Source organism: Hyaena hyaena, unplaced genomic scaffold (genome assembly GCF_003009895.1).
Source record: "Hyaena hyaena isolate Hyena2069 unplaced genomic scaffold, ASM300989v1 scaffold_165, whole genome shotgun sequence".
In the NCBI taxonomy this organism is placed as follows: Eukaryota; Metazoa; Chordata; class Mammalia; order Carnivora; family Hyaenidae; genus Hyaena; species Hyaena hyaena.
The window spans coordinates 2,329,858-2,344,412 of record NW_024080797.1 but is presented as its reverse complement, the minus strand read 5'-3'; the positions used below and the strand labels follow the sequence as shown (position 1 = coordinate 2,344,412).

General features: G+C 39.3%; 1 protein-coding gene across 2 annotated transcripts in view; it reads left to right on the top strand.

Annotated features, from left to right (window-relative positions):
* ITGA8 (integrin subunit alpha 8) overlaps window positions 1–14,555 on the top strand; it is a 187,502-nt gene that overhangs the window by 145,800 nt on the left and 27,147 nt on the right. For both annotated transcript variants that reach the window (XM_039239984.1, XM_039239983.1), the window contains 2 exons: window positions 5,153–5,258; window positions 7,876–8,034. In XM_039239984.1, the coding sequence (XP_039095915.1) occupies window positions 5,153–5,258; window positions 7,876–8,034 (265 nt within the window). The remainder of the gene's footprint in view (window positions 1–5,152; window positions 5,259–7,875; window positions 8,035–14,555) is intronic.

The window sequence follows — 14,555 nt, the reverse complement described above, 5'->3', positions numbered from 1 at the left end:
TTTATTTTGAGAGACAGAGACAGAACATAAGCGGGGGAAGGGCAGAGAGAGAGGGAGACACAGAATCTGAAGCAGGCTCCAGGCTCTGAGCTGTCAGCACAGAGCCCGATGTGGGTCTTGAACCCATGAACTGTGAGATCATGACCTGAGCTGAAGTCGGACACGTAACCTACTGAGCCACCCCAGCGCCCCTCAGTGTTCAGTTTTTATTGGGGATCCACTACATAGGCATGATCGATTCATTGACTGACCACTTAATTCAGCTCAGTCTCCAGATTGTTGGATATTATGTGATCAAGTTCCCACCCTGAATCACACTGTTGGGTCTTTCTGATGTGGGCAACCCCCACCCTAAATCATATTGTTAGAATATCCAGTGAGACCCAAGAACCCCCAGAAAACAAAGATACTTCTTCCTCTCTGGCATAAAATTTCTAAAACTTAGACTTTACTTCTCAGAAGCTGAGGGCAAAGGCCAGTACACTTCGGGAGAAAGATGAACTTGTTTACTACGTAGTTATGCCTTTTATTTCTTTTTCTTCTCCTACTGCACAATCTAGGAGTGCCAAGGCAGGATCAAATAGACACGGTGCAAAAAGACATCTCTGCCTTGTTTTCGATCCTATCTTGATCTTAAGGGGAAACATTTAGTTTGTCTTTCAAGGAAGTTGTCTGTTTCATCTAAGTTGTTACATGTATGGCTCATATAATCACTCATTTTCCCTTTATTGTATGCAGGACCTCATCATTCCCCATATTGGCAATTTGTGTCTTTTACTCCCCTACTTCACCTGCACCCCCAGTCACTCTGACTAGAGTTTAATGACCTTTTCAAAGAACCAGATTTTTTGTTTCACTGATTTTTCTTTTTTAACTCTCTCTTTGTTTGTTTGCTTTCTATTCCATTCTCCCTTGCTTTTGTTATTATATTTCCTTCCCTCTGCTCACTTTGGGTTGGATTTTCTCTTTTTTTTTCTGCTTCTTCTATGTAGAAATTAGATCACTGACTAGAGATCTCTCTTCTTACATAGGCATTTAGTGCTGTAAATTTTCCTCTCTGAATTGCTTGAGCACATACCAAAATGTGAATATGTTGGGTTTTCAGTCACAATGTTTTGTAATTTCCTTTGTGATTTCTTCTTTCATTCATGAGTTGACTCACATGAAGTGAGCTTGATTTATAGATAATTGGAGCTAATCCAGATGTTTCATTTTTGTGCATTTCTTACTTAACTCCCCTGTTTTTCTAATGGAGAAAAACACTAAAGAAAATCAGAAAAGAAATAAGCATTTTTGTACTATCTTATTTTTACATATTTTTAACATTTATACCTATGAAATTTTGTGTACTTTAAGCTTAGTTTTTCTTTGTTTTGCTAACCAAAAATAAATTGAAACTGTTTTTTCATTTCAAAACAAATTTTAAATCAGGAACTATTTCTATTCCATAAGACATTAACTCAGTCGAAGGCAGCATAGGGTGTAAAATAACTGTATTTATTCTTAAATATCCAATTTGTAAGATAAATATTTACAAATGCATTTCTGCCATCATTTATGACACCAGTGTTTCTAAGTTATAAAAAAGAAGGAAATTTTCTCTTCATTTTACCCCATAATCGAAACAAGTCATTAAAATTGGGTTTCTCATCTGGGTGCAATTTTTTTAATCACTAGATTAATGTCCATCAGTTGACCACAGTTTATTCTCTAATACAGCGTTAAAGTTCTTTCGAGCCATTTTGCAAAGTAAAACTCTTTATTCCAAATACTCAGAAAAAATATTGGTTCCAATGTTTAATTCTTCAAGGAATAGCTACTGTGTTGAAAATCTTCCATGCTCAGTCTCCAGAAAAATCTTTTTTCTTTCTTTTCTTTTTTTTTTTTGGCCAGTCTTTTTATTCCAGTATATTTTATCATCCACGGTCTCTAGCAGATCTTAATTTAGTTTAGTGTTGTTTTATAATAATTTTAAAAATAAACTGGAATAGATTTCTTTCTTTTAAGGGGGAAAACAAATACTGAGAATTGTTCTACTCAGTTTAAAGCCAGATGGTGTCAACAATGTCTTTCAGCAGATTTACATGTCATTTGTTGGTACAAAGGATTACTTTAGCATTGAGTTTGTAAGAAGTAAATCTGGCCACAAGAGGCAGCACCACAAGTACTGAGTTCACAAAGAATAATAAAATAATGTCCTTTGTAATATAATTAGGATTGAGTGGGTCTGATTAAGGGACACTGCAGTCACAAACAACCATGGTCTGTATGGACACTGGCTATCATGGGTAGAGCTATCATTGCTCCACACAGTAAACAGTAGCCTGCTATTTAGGACTAATGGTGTTTGAAAATAGGATGTTGCAAATAGGGCTCCTACCATACTACCACAGCATCAGATTTGAACACCCAATAGCATATAGACTTTAACTTATCAAAAACCTAATTCCTTGCTTCCCTAGTCCTTTCCTAATGTCTAGTATTACCATTGGGGTCCCCATCTTTGTATTACTGGTATGTCTGTCCTCCATCTTAGAATGTGAGCATTATTCAGTAAGGGCTGTTAGGGCTGTTTATCTTAGGCTAATAGTTGATTACATCCTTTCTTCCTTCTTAAAAAAATAATTTTGGAAACCATGAACGTTTCACTTATTTATTTGGAATCTTTAGAGAGTCATTTTTTTGGCAGGGCTTCCCCAGATTTGAAAAAATCTTAGAGTGTAGATAACTGAATTTTGTGAGCCATACGTTTTGAATGATTTTGCCATGCCCTATAATAGATTATTTGTTTCCTTAAAAGATTTCTATTTGATTTTGTTACAGAAATGGGGCAGGAAGTTTCTTTAAGTTGTCCTTACTAAAATCATTGCTGCTTAGTGGCCCCTGTGGTGTATAACACAATTGACCTCTGAACAACACAGGAGTTATGGGCTCCAACCCCCTGCTCATGTAACTTTTGATTCCCCCAAAGCTGAACTACTAGTAGCTTCCTGTTGACAGTAAGCCTTACCAATAACATAAACAGTTGATTAACACATATATTGTATATGCATTATATACTGTATGCAGATAATAAAGTAAATAAAAGAAAATATTACCAAAAAATCATTAGGAAGAGAAAAAAACATTTCTAGTACTATATCTAATATATGGAAAAAGTCCACATATAAATGGGCCCCTATAAACAGTCCAAATCTGTTTTTCAAGGGTCAACTGTATATTTGAAATACAATGGATGGTAGTGAATAAACCAGAGCTCATCTTCACCTGCAACTAACCTCTACTTTTCTGAACATCAATTTTCCTTTCATGTATAAAATAAGGGGTTTTGAACACACCGTCCCCATAGTACCTGTCAAGTTCTAAGTATTTATGATTCTGTGGTATGGGAATATTTAAGACCAGGCCTACAGGATTGATGACCATAGGAGCACAATTTTTCAGAGAAAAGATGCTCATACTTGTTCTATACTTCTTGTCCTATACTTGTTCTCTATGCCAAAAAAAAAAAGTTTTCCCTAGAGCCTCACAATGGATGTGGTGCATGCAGTCGCCACAGGTTTCTCTGTTGCTAAGGGAAGAGCAAAGTAAAGCTTTGGGTGGTTATGTTGTGAAGACTCCACAGGAAAGGAAGCCCAAACTCTCTGGGCTTCACTCAAATCAAAGGGACCTTCTATGTTCTGTACATGTTTGGTCTGAACATGAATTAATCACATCAAGTCAGAAGGGGGATCATGACATACCAGCAAACCAGTGTAAGGGTAGGGAACATTGAGGTATCAGCCCAGCAAGACTGCACCCTGTACTTTTTGTTGATGAAAGCAAGGGATTTTATAACTTAGTAGAATTTCTGTGGGTTGTCAGTTTAAAAAATATACTTACTTCTTCCACCCACCCCTAGAAGACAATGCAGCCAAATTAACTTTGACCAAGAGCATTTGAGACGTTTTCCAATCATTTGTGGTATACAACCCAAAGAGTTTATCATAATTTTTCATATGAGGAAATAGGAACACACAGAAATTAAATTACTTGCCCTTGGGTCATTATTTAGCCCAATAAATTTTGCTTTCTGCTTTAGAAAGAGATGACTCAGAGGGGAAAATAAAGATAGCTGTTTGAAGTTGCTACAGGCTGTGTTAATTACTAATGCGTTTAAAAGGGCATTTAAGACAACTGATTCCCAAAAGAGGGATTTTCTGTTCAAGTTACTTTTAACTAAAGGCCTAGGAATTCTTTTAAACATACCTTTGCCTAAAAATTGCTAGAAAAATCATTGTTCTTTTGGGAATTCCCCTTTTTAAGCTTACATAAAAATAACAACTTGGTTTGTAACCAGCTTTTACTGTAGAATAATGTCAGGTATTATACTGTATTCACCCAGTGCTCTCTAAGTGTAAATGGCAGGCAAAAAAATATCCATGAATCAAGTTAATATCCTACTTACATAACTGCATCATTTAACTCTCTCTCTGTCTCTTACCCTTGAGTTATCTATCTAGAATACAACTCTAGAATTCCATCAGGCTTTATTTTGGCTCCGGGCCTAGTCTTGGGGGAGGTATGGCTGCATTAATGGAGAGTGAAAGAAATCTCAGAAGGAGGAATATACAAGTGGCTGCTTCTCTACTCTGATATTTAATTAAAAACTACATTTCTTCACAACGCAATGTTTAACACACTGCACAGAATTCCAGATTTTTATCCACAAAAAAAGTCCCATTTCTTGGTATGGCTTGAAGCAGGGATTTATATCTTGTGCACACACACACACCCACAAACACTCATACACTTATACAGGACCTATAGATAGATGTATACATTTATATGTGTATAAGTTTAATTACCCATCTTAACTCAGGAATGCTCTCCGCTCTGCCCCCTAGTGCCCAAAGGATGAGATGCTATAAAATAGTCCATCTCTGAGCTAGAGACTAATAAGAGGCTTTGGAAGATGTTTTAGATCCTTTTCTATTTCTTTAGCTCTTTTGCTGGACATCACTTCCAGGGATTTTTTTTTTTCCATTTGGGCAATATCTGTTTAAATAAATTGCGGGCCACTTTTTCCTGTTGCTGTTAGTGTACTGTCCGCTAGTGAAGCCTTCTTTACCTGTGTCACCAGCAGCAAATAACAAAACATTCCATGTTTCAGAGTGTCCCACCCTCCGCAGATTGTTCTGCCCATTCATAACTGGGAACCGGAAGAGGAGCCCCACAAAGAGGAGGGAGTTGGACCACTGGTGGAACATATTTATGAGGTAGCTTTTACCTATCTTAAAGCTGTGTTTAGGAGTTTACGCTTATGTTCTTTGCCGATAAACTCTTAGTAACGTTCTGAAAGACACCGCTCCAACATCTGGGCTTTGCATACTGCTGTCATATTGCAGTGGGGGGACTGTACGAGTCACCACTTTTTAGTGGTGAGAGCCACTACACAGTGAGAATATTTTATCTTGTACTATTCTTTTATTATAATTTTTTTTAATGTTTCTAGTTTTGAGAGAGAGACAAAGACAAGAGCACAAGCGGGGGAGGGTCAGAGAGAGAGGGAGACACAGAATGTGTAGCAGGCTCCAGGCTCTGAGCTGTCAGCACAGAGCCTGACGCAGGGCTCAAACCCACGAACCGCAAGATCATGACCTGAGCAGAAGTCAGATGCTTAACTGACTGAGCCACCCAGGCGCCCCTATTGCTCTCTTTTAAATCTTCCTTATTTCCTCTTCTTTTAATGTTTAAACAGACTAACCATGAAAATGACTGGCTCCTTAGACTGTATTTTGCCTCTTCCCACATGTTCAAATATCCTTATTCACTACTGTACAAAAAACCCTTATATATTTGTGTGTGTGTATGTATATATGAAAACCCATGTATATATAGGTGTATATATATATATACACACACATGTATATGAATAACTTATTCTGAGATTTGAAATAGCCCATTAACTAGAAAAATATTTTCTGCAAGGAAATCAGAAGCTCATGAAAAAGCCCTGATGATCTTTTCCGACTTCAAGTGTTAAATTGTGAAAGGGAAGAGCTTTGCTGACACATCAACTGAAACATAAATTCCTTAGGGGCGCCTGGGTGGCTCAGTCAGTTAAGCGTCCTGACTTTGGCTCAGGTCATGATCCTTCAGTCTGTGAGTTCCAGCCCCATATCGGGCTCTGTGCTGACAGCTCAGAGCCTGCAGTCTGCTTCAGATTCTGTCTCCCTCTCTCTCTGCCCCTCCCCCGCTCGTGCTCTGTCTCTCAAAAATAAGTAAACATTAAAAAAATTATTGAAACATTTAAATTTCTTAGAGTTGGAAACTAATATGTAATAAAGAGCTAGTTCTGTAGTTGTCCTTTTTTTTTTTTTTTAATAAAGCAAATACTGTTAGTGGAGAGTAGTTATTCCTGTTCATTGTCAAAGGATTGGGAATAGAATTTTGGTACAAACAATGCTCCAAGCCATCTTCTGTTTGAGCTCCCTTTTTATTTAATGCTCTCTATCCATTTCCTGTGTAACTCCACTGACCTAATAATCCTGACTGTGACTTTCATCTTAAGCTACGAGGGACATGAATAGCACTCTCTAAGGTTAACAATGAAGCCATTTCAAAACTGATGAGCTGTTTACATACGTGGGAAAGAAGCATCAACTCCTGCACAGCGTCAACACGAAAACCTCTTGTCATCTGCCCAACCTGTGGTTCACAATCAGCCGTGTCCACAGCTGCATCAAAGCTTTGCCCTAAGCTCTCCTGATAGCAAGATGATAACACAGTCCCCAAGGCCACTCAGATTAAGAACACTGCTGGGAAAAAAAAATGCTGTCAAATAATTGATGAAACCTTGTAAGCACCAGTTTCTCCTTAAGAAGGGTGAAACTTTAAAGTCTGTAACCATATTCAAACTCAATCATTCTCAGGGAAGCCCTGCTTCTAATCTTAGCAGAAACGGATCATAAGATTTTAGGGTAATAACCCAAGGTGACAAAGCAATCATCACATGTTTCTTCCATGCTATTCTCATGTCTCAAATTATACTGTTATCAGTAAATATCATCTTGCTTAGATAATGTGAATTAAATGAACAACCTAATAAGCAAAACCAATTATAAATTGTTTTATTGATCATTATAATGATCAGAACTGTGAAAAAAAAAAAGAGGGAAAAGTTTCATGTTAACTTTGAAGTGAACATTCAAAATCACAAGAAATTGAAATACACTTAGTGAACTTCTCAAGCTGCTTTTTGTGTCCTGTAAGTACAGGATTCATGTATTGAAAATGCTCATCTTTTCATGAGATGTGGCCTTTCTTTGAGATTCACTGATTCAAACAGAAGGAGCCCAGCTGTTCTTTGAGATTCACTGATTCAAACAGAAATGCGCACTGGCAGTGAACTGTGGTGAGCCTGGACTGTCTTTGGCATTTGACGGATAACCGTTTTTCCAGAGGGTGAAAGAGAGTGCGCTGCATATGGTTACAATTGACAAGTCGGTAGTCAGGGAAAAGGCAGATTTCAATGTAAAGAGAGAATAACTAGGTTTTGAAAGCATATAATTAAAATTGCATTTCTAGCACTGCGATGAAATGAATGTACATTTAAGGTGAACAGCACTATCAGACCCAGTTAATGTGGTCTTTCCTAAGGAAATCTGCCCTTAGAGCTTCATAAGATGCAAGATTCTTGTCTGAGCACCAGCACTTCTTGCTTTCAGAGCTCCTCCTGCTGATAGAGATTGTATTCGTAGAGCCGCTATCATAGCCCAGGTGCATTAAAAGCAAAAATACATGCTTCTTTAGAATGGGCACAAAGTATGTGGGGTTTGGTTTCATCTTCCTGTTTTGTGCTGTGCCATCATTTGATGTGTCCCTTGCTTGTAGCTGCACAATATTGGACCAAGTACCATCAGTGACACTCTCCTGGAGGTGGGCTGGCCATTCTCTGCCCGGGACGAATTTCTCCTCTACATTTTTCATATTCAGACTCTCGGACCTCTGCGGTGTCAAACAAATCCTGACATCAACCCACAAGATATAAAGGTAAGAACCTGGTCTAACTAAGCTGCTCTGTTCATTTTTTATGGTAAAGAAAAAAAGAATTAAAACTATCACTTTTATTTTTTTTAAGCAAAATAACTCTAAGAGTAAGTTCTTTCAGTGATAATCTATCCAGCCTTTTCTTTCTGTTTTATGGCTAAAATGCCAGACCTAACTTAAACTGTCACTCTTTGAAAACTTACATTTCTCTTGGCTCTATCATTCATGGCAACCTGTCATTTATTTAGCCTATTTTAATGTGTACCTTTTGCAGATGGTTTGACTAGCAGCACAACCAAACCAAAATCGTAAGTAGACATGTCATGTTTTGGAGAATTCGTACCAAATGCTATTTTTAGAGTCCTTTTGGTATATTGCCAAAAGATATAAGGCTCTTTGCCAAAATGGGCTTCTCCAGATGTTGCCAATAGCAGGTAGTAAAATGCGATAATTTGCCAAAGGCCATCTCAGGGCCCTGAGAACCCCCAGACTGGAAATTTCTGGACCCTATTCTTCAGTGCAGCTTACAGAGAAGCCTAGAGCAGGGTTTCTCCAATTCTTAAGCAGAGCCAATCACTTGGGGGTCTGTTCAGAGGCAGGGTCTGAGGGGGCCCTGAAACTCTCCCCCTCTGCAACCCCCACCTGACATCCACGCTGGGAGCTCAAATGTCCAAGGAGCTGATCTCATTCAGATTAAGATCCAAATCTGGCTTTAAGTTTCTTCTGGGACTAAAAGAACATAATTAGCATAGACCCTTGAAAATGCCGCATGTGAATGGGGGGGGGGGAACCCTTTTTAACCAGATGTTATCCTCCAAAGAGAACTTCATTTTAAGAATGCATATTGTCTAGACACTCAGGGAGACAGTGTCGCTATTAGAAATGGTGCTTCATGAAATACTAGCTCAACCATTTGGAGCGCGGGTCTGCCTCTACTCTAACAGGTAGCACTGAGATGTGGCCAGTTAGGGAAGGCTTTCTTCTTCAACCCAACGTGCTTTCTGTTCCAAGAGAGGAAGAGTAAAAGGGGTTCAGCATTAAAAGGCTTATAGGGCAACAAATCTCCTTCTTCAAGGGGAAATAATAAATAAGGCCACTTGTATGCCACAAAATTATTTAAAATACTGCCTCCCTGGGTTTTTTTTTTTTCTTCCAATTTCCTCTCTCTTGGCTTTTGATTGAGATGATTTTTAATGTCTTCAAGGACAGTGGCTTACTATAAAGTGACATCTTCAAATGTTAATAAGGTATAACATTTAAGCAATTCAAGCTTTCACATGTCATGTGCTGTAGTTAACGGGTTCTCTACTTCAGTCATGGATTCTTGGAACACATGATCATGGGGAAGGTTTCTAAACTCTTGAGTGTAATATTTGGTTTATATATGACACTATTTATATACGTTTGTATATTTTATGTAGCTTGTGTGATGTGCGCCATGTTGGTTGTGAATTCTTTTTTCTTGCAATTTAACAATAATTTGCAGTGACTGGAAAATTACCAATAGATAATCTGTCTTTAGTGTTGTCAGATTCCTGCACCTACATTCCCTGCTACACAGATATTTTTTTTTTTTACAAATAGTTTATTGTCAAATTAGTTTCCACATAACACTCAGTGCTCATCCCCACAAGTGTCCTCCTCCATGCCCATCCCCCCTCCCCCCCACATCCATCAGTCCTCAGTTTTTGTCAGCATTCAAGAGTCTCTCATGGTTTGCCTCTCTCCCTTTCCCCCACCATTTCCGCCCTTCTTCTCCCCCTGGTTCCTCCGTCAAGTTCCTCCTAATCCTCCTATACGTGCAAACATATGATATTTGTCCTTCTCTGCCTGACTTATTTCGCTCAGCATAACACCCTCAAGGTCCATCCAGGTTGCTACACATGGCCAGATTTCATTCTTTCTCATTGCCATGTAGTATTCCATGGTATAGATAAACCACATCTTCTTGATCCATTCATCTGTTGATGGACACTTAGGCTCTTTCCATGTTTTAGCTATTGTGGAGAGTGCTGCTATGAACATTGGGGTACACGTGCTCCTATGCCTCAGCATTTCTGTTATCCCTTGGGTAAATTGCTAGCAGTGCTATTGCTGGGTCATAGTGTGGAGGTTCCTCAGGAAACTAACAGATATTCTTTAAAGTATAGACTTTGATTAAAACTTGAGCCACCTGGGTGGCTCAGTCAGTTAAGCATCTGACTCTCAATTTCAGCTCAGGTCATCATCTCATGCTTCGTGAGATCAAGCCCCAAGTCAGGCTTTATGCTGATAGCACAGAGCCTGCCTAAGATCTTGGGATTCTCTCTCTCTCTCTCTCTCTCCCACTCTATCTGCTCCTTCCCCATTCAAGCATGCTCTCTCTCCTCTCTCTCTCTCAAAATGAATAAATAAACATCTTTTAAAAATCTAAGGCTAGTAATTTTTTAAATGCAACTTAATTATGCTCCTTTTATAAAACTCTCAATTTGTGGTAACTGAATATAAGAAGATTTGAGTACAAGGTGAAGGAATGTCTCCCCAAAATAAGAAATGATAACAATTCATGAATTCTTGAAATTTGGAATGATGAAAAACTTGAAATGTTTATACATTCAAGTCCTCCAAGTACCTTTACCTATATGTAGCACATATAATCCAGACAGTCTAAAAAGGCTTTTATCGGTAAATAGATTTTAAAAATTAATTAAGCTATAAATAATTGAGAGTACTTGGAAGTTATTTTCTTCTTAAGATATTCAATAATTTAAATAAGTCACTATAAATTTACTTTGCAATTTATTTCTTCCTAGATAATACAGAGCTAAACAGTCTTTTCTCTGTCTTAAATACAAATTGGAAATTAATAAAGAACGAATTATTTATTAGATCTAGAAAAGGTCTGGAAAATTTTTTTAACTTAGGTATCAATTTCAGATTCTTGCATCAAAGCTAATTGCTATTTTTTAATATAGATATTTTAAAAAATATCTATACTTTAACTTCATTCTTTAGGAAGCAGAGAAAGAGTAGGTGTAGCAAAGGGAACAGGCAGTCAAAGTACATTCATATAGGCAAAAATTAAATCCTAGTAATCAATAATCAATCTCATTTACCCCCTAAGGTAAAATGCCTTATGATTTGGTTTTACAATTTCTTTTTTTTTTTAAGTTTATATATTTATTTTGAGACAGAGAGCGTGTGTGCGAGAGAGAAAGAGCTTGAGCAGGGGAAAGGCAGAGAGAGAGAGAGAGAGAGAGAGAGAGAGAGAGAGAGAGAGAATCCCAAGCAGGCTCCATGCTCAGTGCTGAGCCCAATGCAGGGCTCAGTCTCAGGAACTGTGAGATCATGACCTGAGTGGAAATCAAGAGTAGGATGCTTGGGCGCCTGGGTGGCTCTGTCGGTTGAGTGTCTGACTTCAGCTCAGATCATGATCTCATGGCTTGAGAGTTGGAGCCCTGCATTGGGCTCTGTGCTGACAGCTTGGAGCTTGGAGCCTGCTTCAGATCATGACTCCCTCTCTCTGTGTTCCTCCCTTGCTCGTGTTCTGTCTCTCTCTCTCGAAAATAAACATTTAAAAAAAATAAGTAGGATGCTTTACTGACTGAAATTTACAACTTCTTTATAAACAGCAATAATTATTGAGTGCCTTCTAAAACATCAGCATCTATGAGCAGTTCATTTTCTACAAGTTCTTTCTGAGGATGCTCTGGTCCCCACTGGACAAGCCACCAAATATCCCAGGCCAGCCAAAGCCCGTCAGAAGGAAAGCCCCCACATCAACTTTCTCAGGTATCCTCTGGAGGGTTTCCTAGTTCTCTGCCATGTTTGCCTCGCCAGCCATTCACCTGATTTCCCCTCAGCAAAATCCCTTTCTCTCTGGGTCACAAATGCCTTTTTGTCCATTTCCTGCTTCTGTATATATTCTCATTTTTTCCCACTTAACCACTGAAGGTAGCTCCCTTCTTCACTGCCTTTTTGCAATTTCCACAAATGTCTAAGGAAATGTGCTAATGGTAAAGAAACTGTCCAGATTTCCTTAGAAACATTTTCTAGGCCATCCGTTCCAAGGAGCCAATACCACCAGCGCTAAAACCTTTGAAATTCCCCAGATATCCCCTGCAGAATCTCTACAACATTTCCAAAATAATTCCTCATTTCTGCCTAATTAAACCTAATAGCATTGAATATGTATTTAACACAATGGGGATTTTTTTTCTGTTTTTTAAAACAATTACTCCTATGGCAACCTCCCTGGTTTTATTTTTTATTGCAAATACATAGTTTTACTCATCAAAGCCATACTTGTAGATAAAGTAAGGGTTTTTTCTTTTTTTTTTTTTGTGGGCTGGCCTGAAAACTGAACCACTATTTAAAAGATTGTTTCTAAAGAGAAATGCATTTTGAGTGCCAAACATCTAGTCTAAAATATTCTGAAATATAACCCATCTGTAAATTGAATGTGCATTCCAAATGTGAGTCTCCTCACATAAACCTCAAAGTCCGATAAGGTCTGCACAGGATTCAGTCTTCAAAACAGTGACCGGTACAGTTTAGTTATCCCACCAAGTGGCCCAAATGTCCCCAAGGTCTGAAGAGCAGACTGCCTTTGGTCAAGGGAGACAATGGGCAGAAGTTCTCACCCACACCCACCATACCCGTTGCCCAAATACAGAGCATCAGTGACTAAATGTAGGGGGTGTGGGGTGCAGGCAAGGACACAGCTCGATGTCTCTAGAAGTTTGTGAGTTGTTTTTTAAATACTTGCCTCATATCAGGCTTCGTGGGCATTCACTTCACCTGCTTTGTTGATGCTGTTCAAACACCCAAGTGTGAAGGGAAATGGGAGCTTGTGCAGGTGATGGGGTTCAGGAAAAGTGACTGAGCCACATGGCCCCTCATGGTGCCCCAGAGGGTACCATTGCCTGGGGTACATTCACTTCTGCTTTCACTTCTGCCACCAGGTGAAATGGTTGCTGTCTTTGGTTTTCTGTTCCTCCTATGATGGTTTCTCTTCATCAAGTTCATGTCTCAGTCTTCTAAGAACTTAGGGGCATAAGCAGATAGCCATGAAGGTTCTGCCTTCGGGCTTCAGAGACAGAGGATTTTAACGTGGCAATCTCTTCACATTGTACCGTCTAAAACATTGTGGAACGCTCAACTGTCTGCAGCATTCCCGACCAATCCATTACATCTAATTCATTCCAGATCCTTCTTGAAATAAATTTTTACAGTTGGATATGGCATTTCTTAACCATTCTAAAGGCGGTCAAAGAATGATTTCAAACTATCCATTATCTTATTTTGGTGGACTTTATCCTGGGGTTTGGAGAGTCCTCCAGACAAGCTATGATCCCTTGATAAGATGTAGCTGAAAAAGCAAACATTATTTAGGAACCAGAGTTGCATAAAGATTAAGGGATTTTTTTTTTTTTTAATTGGCAAGATTTCATCACCAGCGGCCAAGTGTGACAACTGAACAAAATGGCTGCATGATGTCAGGCCATACCCGGCGGGGTAGGAGAGGGCGGACAAGCGAGCTGCTGGAATTCAACCTGGGCTAAGATCAGGGCACCACATTCTTCTGGGCCCCAGCACAAGAAAGAAGCCAGAGGCACCAAAGATCTGACAGAGGCTGGACTAGGGTAATGGCAAGAGAGAAAGCCAGTGTTGCCCAAAGCATGGACTTTGGAGCCATAGAAGGCAGAAGGTTACACCTGTCTGGAAAGAGACCATTCTCACGGAAGCCCAAATTAGAACCAGACAGTACAAACATGGACCCAGAAACACAGAGGCCATTCGCCAAGGATTAGAGTTCTTCAACGAGTTGTTCGTTTTTCTTTCTTTTTTTTTTTTTTAAAGCAATGAGCACGCAGACTGTGGCCTGGCTTGGTGAATTTGCAGTTATGTTTTACCCTTAAGAGAATGTTTTCCTTCCTTACTGCCTCCATTTACTTACTGCTTCTTATTTATTCAGAAAGCAGGGACACTGGTTACAGCTCTCAACCCACTTGTGTTCTCTCCTCTCTCTCTTTCATGTTTCCCCTGATAGAAAAATTTCATTCATCTTTTGTTAATTTTTTTATAATGTTTATTTATTTTTCAGAGAGAGAGAGTATGAGCAAGGCAGGGGCAGAGAGAGAGGGAGAGAGAGGATCAGAAGTGGGCTCTGAGCTGTCAGCACAGAGTCCCATGTGGGGCTCGAATTCACAAATGTGAGATCGTGACCTGAGCCAGAGTCAGATGCTTAACCAACTGAGCCACCCAGGTGCCCCACCTTTTATTTTTAACAGTGCCTATAGGTCTGAGTTTCAGTCACCAAAGGGAATACACTCTCCAGGGTCAATTTCTCTTTGCCTTATCTTCTCTCTCTCTCTCTCTCTCTCAATGCTTACTTACTTTTGAGAGAACACAAGAGAGGGGGGACAGAGGATCCAAAACAGGCTCTGAGCTGACAGGCTGACAGCAGTGAGCCTGATGTGGGGCTGGAACTCGGGAACTGTGAGATCATGACCTAAGACAAGGTCGGATGCTCAATGCCACCC